The sequence below is a fragment of the Haemaphysalis longicornis genome, unplaced genomic scaffold, assembly GCF_048455015.1.
Source record: "Haemaphysalis longicornis isolate Haplotype H1 unplaced genomic scaffold, Haemaphysalis longicornis Haplotype H1 scaffold_13, whole genome shotgun sequence".
NCBI classification, from domain to species: Eukaryota; Metazoa; Arthropoda; class Arachnida; order Ixodida; family Ixodidae; genus Haemaphysalis; species Haemaphysalis longicornis.
The window spans coordinates 72049682-72066509 of record NW_027526233.1 but is presented as its reverse complement, the minus strand read 5'-3'; the positions used below and the strand labels follow the sequence as shown (position 1 = coordinate 72066509).

Genomic DNA, 16828 nt, shown 5'->3' with positions numbered 1-16828 from the left:
GCTTGCTCCAGTCGTGCAAGGCTGGAGAAACAGCAGAGCTGGGGATCGACCTGGCTTCTTCCCCTGGGATCCGCCGCCATTGAGGGGACCGACCGGAACGGCCTGGTTAGAATTCGGCTAAGTTTGGCTTCACCTCTCAACGCCTAGCCTAGTGTACCAAGAATATAGCAAAACCTAGCATAACTGAGCAAAGCCTAGCAAATGTCAGCAAAACCGCACGAAGGTAGCTCTACTCCAGCTCCGCCATTTCTCCAACCTTGCACCACCAGTGCAAGCTGCCGCAATTTTTTGATTGGGATACCGTAATTACCCGATTCTAACGCGCAGTTTTTTTTCCAGAAAAATAGGTCGAAAAATTGCATGCGCGTTAGAATTAGATACGAAACCGAAACTGCCGAAACAACGGAAATTTCGTCCCGCCCATCGCCATCTCAATATGGCGCCAAAGCTTTTAGCAACGATTTTTCGCACGCAGGAAGCATAGGCGCCTAGGCTTTTCTATCGACGTTCACACAAACCGTCAAATCGTTCCACTTGCGCGCTTGATAACAGCAATGGCAGCAGCGGCTCTCACGCGTTCAAAACGAGCGGTCGCCAGAAGCGTGCTCCTCTGGAGAAGCTCGCAGGATGGGCGTGCGAGGCGTGGGTCACGATCCCAGCGACCATGGTTGAACGCCCGTTATGAAGTGTGGCATCGCGAACGCGCTTGACGGCACCAAGGACGAGATGTTGTGGTCAGCGGAGAGCGACGAGGAGTGAGATGAGTGAGATTACTTCGAGAAATAAATCGCCCGTTTCCCTCGCATTCGTTTGTCTGGGTCACAAAGTTCCGTGCGCGTTACAATCGGAGGTGCAAGTTTTTTCGTTTTTTTTTTGGCCGGGAAAATTGGGTGCGCGTTAGAATCGGGGGTGCGTTAGAATCGGGTAATTACGGTATTTGAATGAATGATTTAATTTTTGGATAGTGTCTTCCTACCTGAACTGCAACTCATGAAACAAAGGGTAGAAGATTTTGTCTTGTAGTAAATACCCTGCTGGCTATTCCACGATTCGCTGAATAACCCTGTTTACACGCAGGCAAAGATGCCGTGGTTCAACTAACATTTCAGGCTAAGGCCAGCTGTGCAGGCATTACCGCAGAGTAGGCTGCGGAAATCAGATGTTTAAAACGCTAATTGGAAATTGCAGTGGCTAAGTGCAGGGTAAAGAGCTAATTTTCTCACTGATTTATCTATCGGACCCCTAGGCTCGCCATACCAAATAAGGCTGAGTGCAGAAACGATGTTTGAATGCGGGATTCTCTCCTTAAAGTAACTAAGAAATCTAAAATGGTGTCAATATGACTTTTCACATTACTTCAAAGATTATTTTCTGACAACTTTTATGTTGTCAAAGAGCTTCATAGGCCATGCCGTAAAACACGAGTTCAATGATCTTCAGTTAATACAGCGCACATGTGTTCATGGGGGAATCTGTACGTTAGCAAAATTCCTGCTGTTCTGTTTCCTTCTGTTTTGAGCAGCCGCAGTATTTTATTTCGGCTGTAAAGTTATGCGTAAGTACTAAATGCGGAAACTGTATTCGAACACGCAATTCAGGACAACGCTAAAAACGCGGAGCACCTTTTGTAAAAGTACTTGACAACTGTGGCAACGTTCGTCGCTTAAAAATAAAGAAAAATCACAGAAAAAAGTAAACAGCTCCACAGCCACAGCTTCCAGTTGAATTTTTGTGACGAAATTTTCTCATTTATTCCTTGCTTTGCATGTATGCTGCCGTTACATCTCACTAGCACCTGTTCCCAGCTTCGCTTGTGTTTTTAAACAAAAACACTTGACATGCATTTTTACACCTATTTAATTAGCGCACTATAACAGACAGAATATTAAACACGTAAAACACGAATTAAAGCACATGAAATTGGTTGGATGTTTGGGGGTCATCGCCGGGGTCTTAGCGCTCGTTCTTATGCCCAACGTTGGCGGTGCTCTACCGCTTCGTTGTTCGGTAGAAAAAGATTACCGGATATACAGATTACGCATTTTTATCAGCAGTTTCCAGCACATAATCTAAAAAAAAATTCGGGAAGCTTGCACTCACGCCCAAGACTTGAATGGCGAAGCTGTTGTAGGTGAGCAGTGCCGGACACATACTCAGGTTTTATTATCATTGTTTATTTGCATAATTGCGGTGCTAGCAATTGTTCTATGCATCGAAGAGGACGTCGTCTTCTTCGCAGCGAGTGGTGTATGCAAAGTCATCCCCCCCCACCATTGTAGGCTTCCACCTGCTCAACTGGCGAAGCTTACACTACGTCGAGCAAGGCTTGAACACTAGCGAAGGTGCAGTATTTCTTTCTACGTGAGCACTGAAGGACACATCACCACGCATTTGTACAAGTTTGAAATTGTTTTTTTACATGTGTCGTCGTTGCTTTGCACTGTGCTAGTAGTAGTCATCGCCATGTGCGTCGATATCATCGTGTTCCTAATGCCAAGCATTACATGCGCGGTAGCGCTTGAGGACAGCGCTGGAATTTTTTTTTTTAATAAAGCGCGAGACACATGCACGACTAGAGCATGCGATTGGCATGCGACTTATCGTTATGACTGATCGTTAAGACGGGCTTTGACGTCGTAAGCTCGGAGAAGAGGCTTACGACGTGCGACTGTTGAGCCAGATGCAATCGTACGGTCCTTGCGACCGTCGTGCGGCAGCAGCCCAGCCCGAAGGTGTTGTCATAATGAAGTCACTCTGAAAGTTTCTTTCAAAGTCTCGAGGAAGCGCTAGTGTCAGTTTCGAGTCGATTGGTATGAGGAGCACACAGTAAAACAACAAATGAGGCAGTGCAGGGTGACATAGGGTGGGCCTCCTTCGAAGTGAGAGAAGCACAGAGCATATATATTTTGAAGAATCACTTAGAAATATTGCCACGAAGCCAAAGATGACGCAGTTGTCTTCCAGGAAAACACGTTTATTGGAGCGAACTTGTGCTCCCCTAAAAACTCAAAGATTTCACAGGCGGCGAAGACGTGACCAGGCGAGCATCGGCGAGATGAATGCCGCGGCGTCTGCTCTGCGGTCATTTTTCTCTCGGCGCGAGGGCTTCTCGAACAGTCGAATTGCATCCAGAACACTGTAGATCATAGAATAGCGGTCATTTTTATCTCGGCGCGAGGGCTTCTCGAACAGTCGAATTGCATCCAGAACACTGTAGATCATAGAATATTATTCTAGGCTGGTGACGTTAGTTCGCGCACTCTCTGTAGAAAAGGAGATAACACGTGCGGCATAAATAATAGAGCATGCGCTTCACTTGGCCGACGGATAACACAGATAACATAGCCCGGCGCAGCCGGTCGGTAAAAACAAAGCATTAACAAACAAACCCAAAACATGGTTCGTGGCAATATTGATGACCAGAGATGGGCGGGCAGAGTGTTACGGTATCTTTACGTGGATTGATTGATTGTAGGGTTTTATCGCGCCGACGCAACGTAGGCGATGAGGCGCGCCGTAGTGGAGGGCTCCGGATTAATTTTTACCACCTGGGGATCTTTAACGTGCGCCGAAATCTCGTACACATGGGCGTTTTTGCTTTTCGCCTCCATCAGAAAAGCGGCCGCCGCAGCCGGGAATCGAACCCGCGACCTCGTACTCAGCAGCGCAACGCCTTAGCCGCTGAGCCACCGCGGCGGGTTTTACGTGGAAAGCGTGGACACACAGTGGAGGAAAAGAATCCAGAAGGCTCAGGACATAGTGCATGAAACCCGGAAGCGCAGGCGAAACGATCAAGCCAATAAAAATGAGGTGAAAGAATCAGAAACAAGGTAAAAGAGGATGGATGCAAATAAGTTCTTAGATATCTACAGGATGGGGAAGCGGGAGATCACGAGAGAAACGTTCTTTGATAATACCAACGGCAGTGCACTGCTTCTCGAAGCCCGAGTTGGTTGCTTGCGGACAAAAACGCTTATCTGCGAGCCGTTACGGGAAAAAACTGCGCGCAAATTGCGGCAGGGACCTAGAAACCATGCGACATATTGTAACGGAGAGCAGAGGTATCCGTCCAGCTTTCAATAAGGAAGACATCGAGCTTCCGGAAGCTCTTGGCTTTAAGGTTAGCGGAAAATTGACTTGGACAGCAGTAGAGGTTAGTGAAAGAAGGTTAGAGTGTTGGTGGGAAAAGAGCAGACAAGAATCTGGGAATACATGAGAACGAAGAATTCAGACTAGCAGGAAAATTCAATGAAGGTTTTTTTTCTTTTTCGTTTATGACAAGGTGATTGTGCAGGGTCGTTACGACAAAGGTCGCTCTGCTGCGCTAGCCCGTTACAAAGGGAAGCCGCTAATAATAATAATAATAATAATAATAATACCCCACCCCAACACCAACAGAATCGTCATCATCATCATCCCCGCCACCATAATCGGTATTCTGAAGAGAGCAGCGCGGACTCTCCGCCGACAATACTGACACCAGGGGCCCAATTCTCTAAAGCGAGAGGCCGTCGATCTGAAACGAGGCAGTAGCGCCATTTAAATGCAGGTGTTCTGGGGCTGGGGCGTCGCTTTGAGGTGGTGAAGTAGGGCGAATTGAGCCAAAAAAAGCACTGTGGCAAGGGCGCGCCCTTGCCACAGTGCTTTTTTTTTGGTTGAATGCTTTTCCACTAAAATATAGCGGTATTATTGTACCAGTCATTCACAGTAAGTATTACGCGTTACCGGGAAAAGCTTGGTGGCGCACCAGAGGTTTCAAGGCGGAAAGCGCTATTACTTCTGACAAGTTGCTTGCGTCAGGTACAGCCGATACGGGAGCTGGAATGGCGGCGAAGAGCCTAGGCAGGACCAATTTCTGCATTAAAAAGGGGTTGCCGTTGGAGGACTCCGCTGGGGGCATAACTGCGGATAACTGGGGGTGGTAGCACTCCGGCAAAGTCATGGGGTTAACTGTGAGTTAGGGTAGGGCTTGTGATTGCCGCAACTCTGGAGATGTGAATTCTGAAGTGTATAGTGGAGCTTTTGTTCTGCTTAGCTTGGCTCTGGTCTGTAGCTCGTGGTGAGAAGGGTTGAATGTTTCATAATATGGAGATGGAATCTTAAAACGTGGTCTAGACCCGCGGCCTTACGAAATTTTGAAGCTGCTTTATATTGAGGGCAACCAGAAAACAAAGTAGCATGATCGCCTCCGCAGTCAGCAGAGTAAAGTTGTCGAAGCAGATTACACGGCTTGTGGTCGTGAACTTGAGCAGATCTTCTATCGCCGCGGTTGACGAGAATTTGTGGCCGTATGTCCAAATCACTCGAAATTGTAACAGCGCAGTGCGGACCCAAAGTATTCTTCCACAGTGTGACGGGCAAATCCCTGGAATTCCCTCTCTGGCATAGTTCGGTCAGGCCTGAACTGTAGAATCACTGTTGTCACAGGGTGTGTGCCAACGAAACCATCCTCTTTGCGCGGAACCGAATTTGCTAACGAACAGACAGGACATCGAAGTCTTTCAGGTAGTCAAGGAGCTGATGATCGGTGTATTGAGGTGGCACAAAACCTATTTCCCCAACATTACGGGCATATGACTCTAGAATCAAGGGCTTGATATTTAGGCCTGCTACATAAGTTAACGGCAAGTGTACTGCCCAAGAGTGTGTGCCAAACAGAATAAAATCCCGTTCAAAGCTTTTAAAATCATCATCACGGAGTTGAAAAAGCATCTAGTAGTTTTGAAATAAGGCGTTTTGGATGTCATCTGTTGCATCTGTGATGCAGCCCTTTCCTTGGATTTCTTCTGTCCCATTGCGTTGCGCATATCTTTCCTCCTCGCCAAGCCCCCTATTAGTGGGCGCGGCGGTTCTCCTAGTGTCTGTTACCACAGCGACAGACGCTCGGCCTTAGGCCAGCCTAGTCTTAAAATTTCGAATGTCTTTGGACGCCACATTACGGACCCGCCGTTGGACGGCACTCTAGACTTTGTGTAAATTAGAAAGAACAGTGCTATCATAATTCGAATACTCGTTTTTGCCCCAGTCGCACGAAAAGTTTTCTTCTCACTACATGTTAAGGCTATGTACTAAACAGAGTAGCGGTGCTATTAGTTTAGAGAGTGTGTACTGTATGTATACTCGTGCTTTCTTACGTGAACATTGATGCTTAACGCCCACATTTTAAAGCAAAGCTTTCTACCTCTACCCCCCAAGGGTTCTTTCGCGACCGTTGGTGTCACCAGAAAACTCCAGCGAACAAATAAAAGACTTTACTGGCACCACCGGGAATCGAACCTGGAACTAACAGACTAACAAGGCGAGAGCCCGTTGTCGTACCGATTTAGCTACGAGCCCACGCGAAGACTGGGAAGACAGGTGGTGTACTCACCAAGCACATCTACGGGTTTACCCCCTGCATTCTCGTTGAATGCCACGTGAAAGTGTCACGCGACCACTCACGCCTATCTAGCGGCCCTGTGCGCACCTTTCTCATGTGCTAAGAGTTACAAAAATTAAAGGAAGCTCACACCAATGCATGGCATCTCACTTCTAGTACGCCAATGTGCTAAAGCCTGTGGCCTCCAGTGTTCACGTAAACAATCACAGATCCTTGTCGTCCGCCCTAACGCCAAACCAAGGAATACATTCAAATACTCTCTGATGGCCAGGCCATCACTCCAAGCCCCAGCATCAATATGCTGGGCCTACATCTCAAGGCTAACACCAAGAGGGACGTCTCCCTGTAGCGCCTCAAAAACAGCATTAATCAAATCCTACACATGATCAGGCGAGTTGCCACCAAGAAGCGAGGCCTAAAGGAATCCGGCACCTTTTGATTAATTCAAGCTTTTGTCCACCCGAGAGTTACTTACGTCAACCCCCTGTCTTCTTCTCGACAAGGAAGACATAGAGATGCCTTATATAATGATTAGAAAGGCGGTCGAGCAGACCATTGGTCTTCTCATGAGTGCGTCCACACAGAGGCTGCTTAGCATGGGGCTCCACAACACGGTGGAAGAGCTGATGGAAGGCCATCTTTCTAAGCAGAAGGTCCGACTCAGAACTGCGATGGGTAACCGCATGCTGCACCAGATTGGCTGGGCAGCCCAGAATGTCACTCCGCTTGACGTACTCAAAGACTCTTGGCGACTAAAATTAAAGATGGTCCCTTTGCTTAGAAATATGAACCCGTCACATGACGAGGGTCACCGAAAAGCACGGGCTCAAGCGCTAAGCCCCACCCACGGTGGGGATCATGCAGTTATCTACACAGACGCCTCCAAACATCGAGGGCAGCAATACGCCATCATCGTGGCTACCTCCAGAACCAACCTCCTTGCGTGTACCTCGCTTAGGACCCAAGAAATGACGGTAGCAGAAGAGGCAGCCATCACCTTGGCTCCCGCTCAACCAGGGGTTCGGAGGGTAGTCATCGATTCCCAGCAAGCCTACTGGAATTACCAGTAGGGTTGGGTGTGTTGACCTACACTGCGCGTGCTAAAAAACCACTCCCCGAACGGTTCCATTCAGCTCATCCGGACAACCCCTCACGCTTCAATGGAGGGCAACAAATACGCCCACCCAACAAGCCTGCGCTTTTACCTCCCGAGCTATGGAGCTGCACGAGGACAGTCACCCGCTTGTCACGTTCAGGGAGATAACCCAGCATTATGGCCTTCTGAGACAGACCGTACCTTTGCCTTACCCTGGCCTTTCCAGAGAACAACAAACTACCCTACGGCTCAGACAATCCGGGCTCCTTCCCACAGCCTACGCGTCTTCATTTAATGTATCCGAATCGCTACGACGCTGAATGTAAATTTTGCTCAGAAGAGGAACACTCCGCCCCGTAATCGGGGTGTGCGACTTTAGCCCTGAGCACCCTCCTCTCTTTCCGTCAACTACCCAACAAGAGCAATGGGAGATGCTGCTGTCCAGGCCCTCTCTACCTACCCAGCTTCAGCGGGTGGACAGAAAACAGGCCGCGCGGACTGCATATGGGCCCCACAGAAGAAGGAATCACTCCCCAGGGCTGCACTCTGGGCCGTTCAGAAATCTGAACAGAAGTATTTCTTCCTCCTCCTCCTTCTTTGCCGCGAATCTCGTCGCCTCCGTCCGCGGAGCAGAGACGGAAAAAACAGATCGTCTAACACCGGGTTGGAGCTTACTTTAGTTTTATAAAAAAAGTTTCCACTCTTGTGCTACACCAATATAACTCAACCAAACACCGTTCATGCTTCATGCATTGATTTAACCTTAACAAGAATATCTCTTTGAAGTGATAAATGGTGTGGTTAAGTGCATTTCACTTCTCTCTGGTTTTGCTATTTGTAGAGCGATGTGAGTGAATTTAAGTGTCGTCGCATGGGTAATCGTTATGGGTGCCGCTTACAGCTTTGCTTTCCAACCACATCCACGGGGTGGATTGGCGCGATTTTTTTAAACCCCGAGAGTAAGGCGGTGATGAAGTATATATAGCAGGGGCTCCGCAATCATAGTTGTAATCGCTCCTTAACATGTGCATCCATTTTATTGTTGTAAACGCAGATGAGTGACCGTGGAAGATCCTAGCTCTTCTTGTCGGTCGCTCGCCACTTGGAGGAGGCGCCATGGCTGCTATATCCCTGACACGACGGCAGTGCGGATTTTTCCTCTTGGGAGCCCTGCTCGTCGTTAACGTGTGCGAAGCGGCGCCAGCAGCAGAAGCAGCAGCGGTAAGGCGGTCTCAACAAAGAACCTGTTCTGGAGATGTGCGGCAAATATACTACTTTATTTTAAACAGGATGCTTTGAGCAGGATGACTTACGTTTTAATTAAAAGCTACGATGACAAAAGCCTCGCGTTGTCCGTTTCTCACCCACAATGCACTCGAAGGTGAAATAATGTTCAAGGAATCTTATTCAACGAATTCTTAATAGCTGTAGAAGTGCGCGGTATCTAAACAAACCTAACTGAAGGATGAGGAAGTAATTCTAGGTATAATGTGGACAAAAGTATTACTGGTTTAATTTACCCAAAGATAAAAAAACGATTTTATTTTATAATTAACAATTCCTGTTATCGCTAGGTGTCTCAAACAAAACACAGTAATTGCGAAAGCAAATGCTATAATCTTTAATCCAACACGAGGTTTAACGCGATAGCCTTGCATAGCTCATTTTACGGGAATCCCACGTCGGCGTCGTGGCGTGGCTGTTATAATACCAAAAATCCTACTGACTGCGAACTTGACTATGTGCGTCCCCAACGTCCCCATTGGCTACGCCGCGTGACATGACCGCGAATGCGGATATGCAATGGCCGCGAAGAGTAGTATGCGCCTTTATTACGCCACCGTTGGCTGCGGCACGACTTGAGGTTTCGAACGCAGGCATGCGCATCACTGTCTCCAATATTTGCGGCGCACGGCTTGGTGTTGCGAACACAGGTACGCAACAGCTTGACGTCACCATTCGGTATGCGAAAACTCAACGTTAGGCCTAACTTTACACTCCGAGGTCCGACGTCGCCACCCCTACTCATAGGTCGACGTACAATATTTCGGACGTTCCTTCACACACCGCCAAGCTCAACATTACAGCGGCCATGATCACGAAATAAAACTTTGTATAGTTTAGATGAACTAAGCTTTCGTAACTCACCCCGCTCCATTCCAGCTTCGAAAAGCTTTTTTGAGTAAAAAATCCACGAAATATAAAAAAAACTTTCAAATTTCGCGCTACATTGACGCAATATGGGCCGGCAATAAAAACATAATGATCAGTGTGTCAACTGCACATTAGCATTCAAATGATGCAATCAAACAGAACTAGAGGCCCTATTACAAGCAGCCATGTTTCTCGGCGGTGGCTTAAGTCAGCGGTCGGCTCGCGAAAAGCAGAATCGGTGCAGAGTTGCTGGGGGAGTCGCCATGGCTTGATATCTTTTAAAACGAAAGTGTTTTCTTCCGAGATGAAAGCGGGATTTCACTGACGTCATATCCGTCACGGAAATGACGCCTTGTACAACGAAGCAAGCGGCCTGTAAAGGGTGCACCCCTGCACACAGGGTATTCTTGCGTGGAAGCAACCTTTAATACCGAAGAGTATACGTTATACTTAGGGTTGTTCGTTTTCGGGTTTTATATTTAAACACGACAGAGTTTTATGCCGGGATACACGAAGACTTCACTGACGTCATATCGGTCACGGAAATTACGCCAGTACACCTCTTCCAAAGCAACCCGCCAGCAGGAGGTCGCTCGCCAAGCACACCCACAATACAGCCGCTGACACGCAAATCATGCTCAGCTGCAGATTTCGGTGCATATTTCCCTTTCATGTTTTACCGATTGACAGAGGAATCAACCACAGTTTTTTTTCTAATACCTCGATTAATGCTATGATGTTTGCGATTAAAGTGCTCCCATTGTTCTAGGAGCAACGCAGTCTTCTTAATGAACCAAACTTACATTTCGCCTTCATGGCCTCTTCAAAGTTACCCTAAGGTTGAAGCTCAATATGGTCCTCACAACAAAACAACTTACCCAACCAGGTCGATTGGCTAGCGGCGCTGACAGCTTCCGTCAGAAGCTCAAGTCCGATTCGTCAATTTCTATTGGTCTCAAGCTCAATATACCCAGCCACAGTTCTCACATAATCATGCATGATAGTCTAGTAAACTGAGCAGCAAGGCCTATAGTCTTGAGCCTCGTAAGACTCTCTGATGTTTTTTTGCGATTTTTCGCTTCCGGGATTTTTGGGCGCTTCGTTTAACGTTTGCGTGGCATAATCTTGTACGCGACAAGAAGGATCACTAGCTGAGTTGGGCGCAGTCCAAAGTGTGCACAAAACAAATAAAATACGTTTCATTTTGCAGTTTGCGAGCGTGCATATTCCAAATAATCAGCCCAATGGAACTTCAAGGAGTAAAGGAGAAGAGTTTAGTTCTAGCGTACAAACCGGAGGCTCTTCATTCCCCTCCACTACAAGCACATGTATTGACGGCAGAAGGGAATTCCACAATATTTAACACTTCAACGCGAGCCACCTAATTACGAAATCTAAATAAAACGACGTAATGGTAGTGACGTCCGAGACACCAATTTCATTATGAGGTTTTTTAAGCTGCCTACTTCAGATCGAGGTGAGCATTCGACAGAAAGTTGGTTTTGCCGCAAGATGCAGAATTCATTATCGACGCGGCTTTGTCCGCGGACGCAAAAATTTTCAGGAAATAGTCGTAGATAGCTTCGCTCTAAAAGGACGTAGAAGCCGCACCAGCACAGATCACTAGCCAGATTTCAAAGTACACTGCTGTGCACCTTAATTTTTTTACGGCGGATCAGAAAATATAGTTACCGCTGCGGCTACTGGCATATCGGGAGGGGCCTTTCTACTGGAGGGTACACAAATATATTTATGTTTGATTGATTGATCGATTGCTGATAGATCGATCGACAAATAAAGCCCTAAATACGTTCCTAAATCCCTTCGCGTTCAAGTCGTCCAGATTTCTGCTTTGTTACGAAAACCACCGTGTGTAGTTTCCCACAGCCTATAAAAATTGGCCCCATGGTTCCCGTTATTTCGTCTAAAGGGGCGATTTTGCTTTCCACATAACTGCAGGGCAGTGTGAAGAAGGCGAGCCCCGAAAACACGGCCCTCACCACCATTCCATCAACAGCGAAGCCTGGTGAGCAGCCTACTTCCCATCATGAGAACGCAACAGTAGCCAGCAAGAACGAGACTGTCTCAAATGCCACGGCCACGTCCAACTCCACTCATGTCAACGGGACCCAAGGGGGCGCAAACACCACAGTGCCGAATGCCCAGGCCGAAACCACCACCCAAGGAGGTGTGAAGACAGACGAAGGTAAGCATGAAAGTGAACTAGGCAAACCAAGTTATGACAAATTACTAGACTTGTGTTGTTTACTACAAGCGTACGCATAGTTCATGGCGCTATATGCTCCGCTCTATACTTTTTCACAAAACTCTACCCACTGTCTGTCGCCACAGTTTCTACCAGGTATAATAGAATGGGAAGTGACGATGACGGCGAATTGAACGTCATCATTGGAATGATGGAAAGAGTGTTGGTTTTCGCTTTAAATTGTAAGTGGCTTGACTTGTAAACTTCAACTGAACGTGAAAATACATGAGGTGCAGCCAAATCGACGGCACAAATGTATTGACTTATGCATAGAATATTTACGGAATGGCCGGATCATTAATGCTTCTAAAGAATAACGAAACGATTAAAATGCGTCTTCGTGGGGTAGGCGAACGTAAAAAAGCATTTTGTAATAGCTGGCCTATGCCCCCTATCTTAAACGTTAGACCAGGGGAAACTACTGAGAGTGCAAGCTCAACTTGAGATGTCCTACTAGTAACGAAAGAGGAGGTAGGAAAGGCTTTCACAGGTATGAAAAGAGGAAAAACCGCAGGTGACGACGGCAAAACCGTGGATCCTTTGAAGGAGGGATGAGATATTGTACTGGAAAAGCCTGCTGTACCATTTTCGGATTGCGTACATACTCCAAAGGCGCCCATAGCCTGGAAAAACTCCAGCGTTATTCTGGTTCATAAAAAGGGAGATCCCAAGGACCTCAAGAATTACAGACCCATCAGCGTGCTATCGGTTGTGTACAAGCTTTTTATCACCTATGTGCTTACACTCAATGAAACACCCATAGCGGTAAAAAAGGAGCACAAGTTCCTTAGGGTTGTGCTTGATGACAAACTTTCATTCATTGCACACCTCAAACGCCTTAGAGTTAAATGTTTGGATACAATCAGGATCCTGAAAGTCCTCTCACACCAGTCTTGGGGTACTGACACAAAGTGCCTATTGGCCTTATTCAATAGCCTTGTGAGGTCCCGCATCGACTACGGGTGTCTTGTTTATCAATCCGCCGCGAGAACAGCACTAAAGATGCTAGACCCTGTCTACCATCTTGGCCTTCGTCTGGCTACAGGCGCTTTCCGAACAAGCCCTGTTTTGAGCCTGTATGTAGAAGCCAATCAGTGGTCTCTTGAAACACAGCGGAAGTACACTGGGTTGAATTATGCTCTAAAAGTGACATCTTTGACAGGACGCCCTAACAGCACTCTAGGTAACCAGGCAATCAAGCTTTTTGAAAAGCGACCTGCCATGGCTGAGCCATTTCTTCTGTCGGTGAGGGCACTGGCCAAAGGCCTGGGAATATCCTTCACTGACGCTCAGAAAACCAGCTTTGCTGACCTTGTCCCTCCATGGAATCTGTGCCCTATCTCTTGTGATCTCTCTTTTATGAAGATTGACAAAAGAACCGCTCCAAAGCAAATAATTATGCAGCATTTTTTGCTTTTGCAGAACAAGTACAGAGCATCTGAGTTCTACACAGATGCTTCCAAGTCAGCTGTAGCAGTATCATGTGCTGCACATGGTCCAAACTTTTCCACGTCAAAGACTATGCCTAAAGCCACATCTATATTCACTGCTGAAACACACGGCCTTGTATTGGCTGTAGAATATATTGTTCAGAACAATGTCCAAAAGTCAGTGATATTCACTGATTCTCAAAGTGCTGTGCAGGCTTTAGCGTCAGGAAAGTTACAAAAAAAATCCAGTCTTTAATCAATTGCTAAAACTACTGTGCTCAGCCCACAAACAAAAACTTGAAATCACTGTCTGTTGGGTCCCAGGTCACTGCTGCATAGCCGGAAATGAGCAAGCAGACAGGAATGCTGTAACTGCAGCTCTTCGAAGTGACTCAGATATTCAAAGCGTCCCGTACGAGGATCTTAAAGCGTACGTACGTAAGAGGCTGCGCGACCAATGGCAGGAAGATTGGAATAGGCAAACAGCAAACAAATTGCACATGGTAAACCCCAAGTTAGGTAGATCGATCCCTGAGAAACGGGACAGGATCACAGAGGTTACTCTCTGTAGACTGCGCATAGGCCATACACATGCTACACATGCGTACCTATTGAAAGGAACAGAACAAAGAAAGCTACATTTTCCAGAATTGTACACACGTATGATCCCTCAACACCCATTGCTGTTTTTATCAGACGAGCCATTTTTCTCTGTTAACCGTGTTTTTAAGTACCTCTCAGACATGGATTTTTTAAGGTATGTGTCATATCACCCGTGACCCGAGCCACCATCGCACGCTAGAACCCGGTAGGGCCTCTCACTGCTACCGAAAAGACGGTGGCAAGGGGTGCACGTAAAAAATTCCTGACTTAGTGACAATTGTTTTTACTTGGCCCTCTACACCAATTCTTTTTTAACAGAAATTTGAGATACCTTTTATTATATATTCTGTACTTTATATTCCCACTTGAATAATCCTTCACCATAGTACTGGCGCTCTTTGGCCTTGATGCCCTTGCGCCAAGAAAACCTAACATCATCATCATCACCTATGTGCTAAATCTTTATCACTAGCCGTATAGGTGACAGCCTAGGTTTCCATCAACCTTGAGAGTAGGCTAGGTTTAGAAAAGTGTGCTCAACCATGGATCACATCCATGTTGTCAATCAAGTGATAGAAAAATCCGCAGAATACACTAGACCCCTTTGCATGATATTTACAGATTATGAGAAAGCGTTCGATTCCGTACTCACCGCCGCCGTGCTAGAAGCACTAAAGGACCAGGAAAAGGAGGAGACATACATAGAAGTTCTAGAACACATGTATATGAAATGCACGGGCAGGAGAACCCTACGGAAGCAAAGCGATAAATTCCCGATCCGAAAGGGATCCGATCCGAACTATTTACAGCAAGTCTATAGTGGGTGTTTAAAACGCTTGTTCGAGAAAACACGAGATTGACGATAAACGAGGAATAGTTGAGCCATTTGAGGTTGTGGACGACATAGTATTGCTGAGTGAGACTGCAGAACACCTGCAAAATACGCTTCAGGAACTACAATCAGAAAGCACGGCCGTTGGGCTAAAAATAAATATGAATAAATATTAAGCAATGAGGAATAATCATGCCAAAAAACGTCCTCTTTAGCTTCGGAAAGGAAACGCCAGGAGTAAAAGAATACAACTACCTCGGACAGATGGTTAACGCTTACCCCAACCACGAAAGAGAAATTCGGCGTAGAATAGGTACGAATTAAGGAGCACTCGCAAGCACTCCAAAATAATGAAAAGTAAGCTACCTCTGTCACTCAAAAGAAAAATCTATAACGAGCGCATACTGTTGGTGATGACATACCGAGCTGAAACTTGGGGCCTTACCAAACAACCAGAAAGCAAACTTAGGTCGGCTCCACAGGCCATGGAACGAATAACGTTAGGAATAACACTCAGTGACAAGAAACGAGCTACCTTGCTTAAAGAACAAACTAGAGTTGACGATATAATATTTCAAATAAAGAAAAAGAAATGGATTTCGGCTGGCCATGTAGTGAGAAGAACCGACAAACGGTGGACACTTAGGGCAACAGAGTGATACCAAGAGAGAGGTATAGAAGAAGGGTAAGGCCAACAACACGACGGGGGGACGAAATGAGCAAATTCGGTGCTAAACAAGCACTCGCTTTACGAGGCGCGTGTCATGGGGACCGCATGCTCATGCAGGCATCGGCAGCCTATTGGTAATTCAGCATCAATGGTTTATAGCACTCCATTTTCTAAGCTCCAGCTTCACGAAATGCTTCAATTTGTATGATTTAACGTTGTTTTATGTTAAGCTCAAGAGGGTTAGAGGGGGCATAAATTTCGCTCGGGTGAGCAAAAAAAAAAAACAACAACAAAAAAGCAGTGACAGTGGTATTAAAGTGGGCAGGCGGGCAGTCTACGGCAGGAGCTTTCCAAAGCCCCAGCTATGTGTACCCGACGCCGTCTTGTTCAGTAGAGAGAAGGGTCCTTCTGGCGTCCAATCACAAGTTGTCCGGGCCGTGTATCGGTGAACTATACGGAGCTTGATTCAATTCACCAGCGCGTATAGCGTGGCACAGGCTCTCTTAATTTCACATTGCGACGCCGCCATGTCATAGCTCTGGACGTTTTGAGCTGGTGGTGTCCGTTCGCTACACTATAGTGAATTCACCAAGGGGCATTCCGTGCACAACATTTACACTTTTGAAATACACTGCCGAATAAATACCCAGAGAAGCATAGCCCTAATTTGATGGTTCTCCACAAATTGAAAGAGGGATAGGCAGTTCCTTGACGCTGGCGATGTTTGTCCAGCAGAGAGCTTAACATGGTATATCATATGAAAACGTGGCAAGAAAAAAAGAAGTTAACAACTTTTAACAACGTTTTAGCAGCACGAGACAACAGTGCCCTCGGCGTTAAATAGAGAAAAATAACAAATACGCGTGGCAACATCTTCGCTTTCGGATGGAGCGAAGTCCTGCGTATAGCTGGGTAAAGACACACGGGTATTCATATATAAACGGGGAAAGCTCCCTTTCGAATATGTCACAATTCGAACTTTGAAAGATCAGTAACACTATCCCGTAGCACGTGCGGAGTCAAAGTGCGGGGGACTCTAAAGAATATCGATGAGTCCCGAACGGCGGCAGAATCTTTGGAAAGATTTCGATGCACTTTAAGTCCTGCTTGAGCGTGACACCAGATCATTGTGCATAGTAAGACTTCAGGTGTGTAGCCTGGCCAAAGATGCTGTCGAAGGTGCAGTTGTAGTGCTAGAAGAGGAAAGGGGTGCCGCTTGAGTATTTTCTTGTGATATTGTCGTCCTCTGTGTTCCAGCTGCTGCGCCTAGCACGCCCCAATTCTCTGAGCTCCGCCTAGCAACAGTCTTCAACTCGCGCGGTATTCTTTTGCTCTGTGACATTGATTGACAGGCTTCACACTGCGACAGAACGGCCAACGAATCCCAACAAATAGGTT

At 46.7% G+C, this 16828-nt stretch overlaps 1 protein-coding gene across 3 annotated transcripts in view; it reads left to right on the top strand.

The window, feature by feature from the left end:
• LOC144164340 (uncharacterized) overlaps positions 1-16828 on the top strand; it is a 45806-nt gene that overhangs the window by 13324 nt on the left and 15654 nt on the right. For all 3 annotated transcript variants that reach the window (XM_077694844.1, XM_077694845.1, XM_077694843.1), the window contains 2 exons: positions 8530-8696; positions 11589-11835. In XM_077694844.1, coding sequence (XP_077550970.1) covers positions 8592-8696; positions 11589-11835 — 352 coding nt within the window. In that variant the 5' untranslated portion in view covers positions 8530-8591. The remainder of the gene's footprint in view (positions 1-8529; positions 8697-11588; positions 11836-16828) is intronic.